A 903-nucleotide genomic window follows, 5' to 3' on the forward strand; every position below is an offset into this window, starting at 1 on the left:
TAGCACAAAAAGTGAGTCAAAACCCAAGCAAACACTCAACACTCTTTGAATTTCAACTCCCCATTTCATGATCTCCTTGTTTTAAGAAAGCAGAGATAGGGAGAGAGAGAGAGAAAGCGGGAGAAGGAAACAGGAGAGAGGTCTCATTTGCTAGTTCTCATGTGTCTCTCTCGTCATATTTTGGTTGTTGGTGTTATTCAATCCAAAGCTCTGCTGATTGCCAAGTGCAGAAGAAGCCATTCAAGCCTTGCATTCTTCTGCTAGGGACAGAAGTGAAGATGAGGATGACACATGTTGTGGGGATGGTCATATGGGTGTCTGTCATTCTGGCTCTGTTGGTTCATGGGTGCAACATGTTGAATAAAAGCAGGCACAGCCTCTCTCCTGCTCTTCTCCACAGAAAGATGTTGGTGAATGCCAATTTTTCTTCTTGGGAAGCGATCACGAGGGAGAGGGCGAGGAAGAGATCACAGACAAGAATGAGTGCAAGATCAAGAGCTAGGGGAGATCCGGTCGTCGATCCTATCGGAAATGAGATCGATCCGAGGTATGGCGTGGAGAAGAGACTTGTTCCAACTGGGCCTAATCCATTGCACCACTGAAGGATCAACTGCTGAAGTTCAGAGAATTGGATTTAGCTGAATTTTGCAAGTTATAAGCCTCGTCTTCAGAGATCTTGGGCTCAATTGAAGCAGAGGAAGAAGAGGAGGTGGAGATGGGGAGTGGCAACATGGATAACTCATGAACATGTATGTTACAATTATATGAATTTGTATACAATTTTTTCTTTTTCTTTTTCACATTTCAAGTATTTGGTATATGTGCCAGCATCTTCTGTAAGATTTTCAAATCCTGCTAAAATTCTGATCAACTTGGAATAACATTGCTGTATTTTGGCAACCA

General features: G+C 42.9%; 1 protein-coding gene across 1 annotated transcript; it reads left to right on the top strand.

The window, feature by feature from the left end:
- Positions 1-278: 278 nt before the first annotated feature.
- Positions 279-602, top strand: LOC149832112 (uncharacterized). Its single transcript, XM_090013163.1, has one exon. The coding sequence runs from the start codon at positions 279-281 to the stop codon at positions 600-602; it is 324 nt and encodes a 107-aa protein (XP_089869289.1).
- The last annotated feature ends 301 nt before the right edge of the window (positions 603-903 follow it).

The sequence above is a fragment of the Nuphar pumila genome, chromosome 7, assembly GCF_984573655.1.
Source record: "Nuphar pumila chromosome 7, dmNupPumi1.hap1.1, whole genome shotgun sequence".
Lineage (NCBI taxonomy): Eukaryota > Viridiplantae > Streptophyta > Magnoliopsida > Nymphaeales > Nymphaeaceae > Nuphar > Nuphar pumila.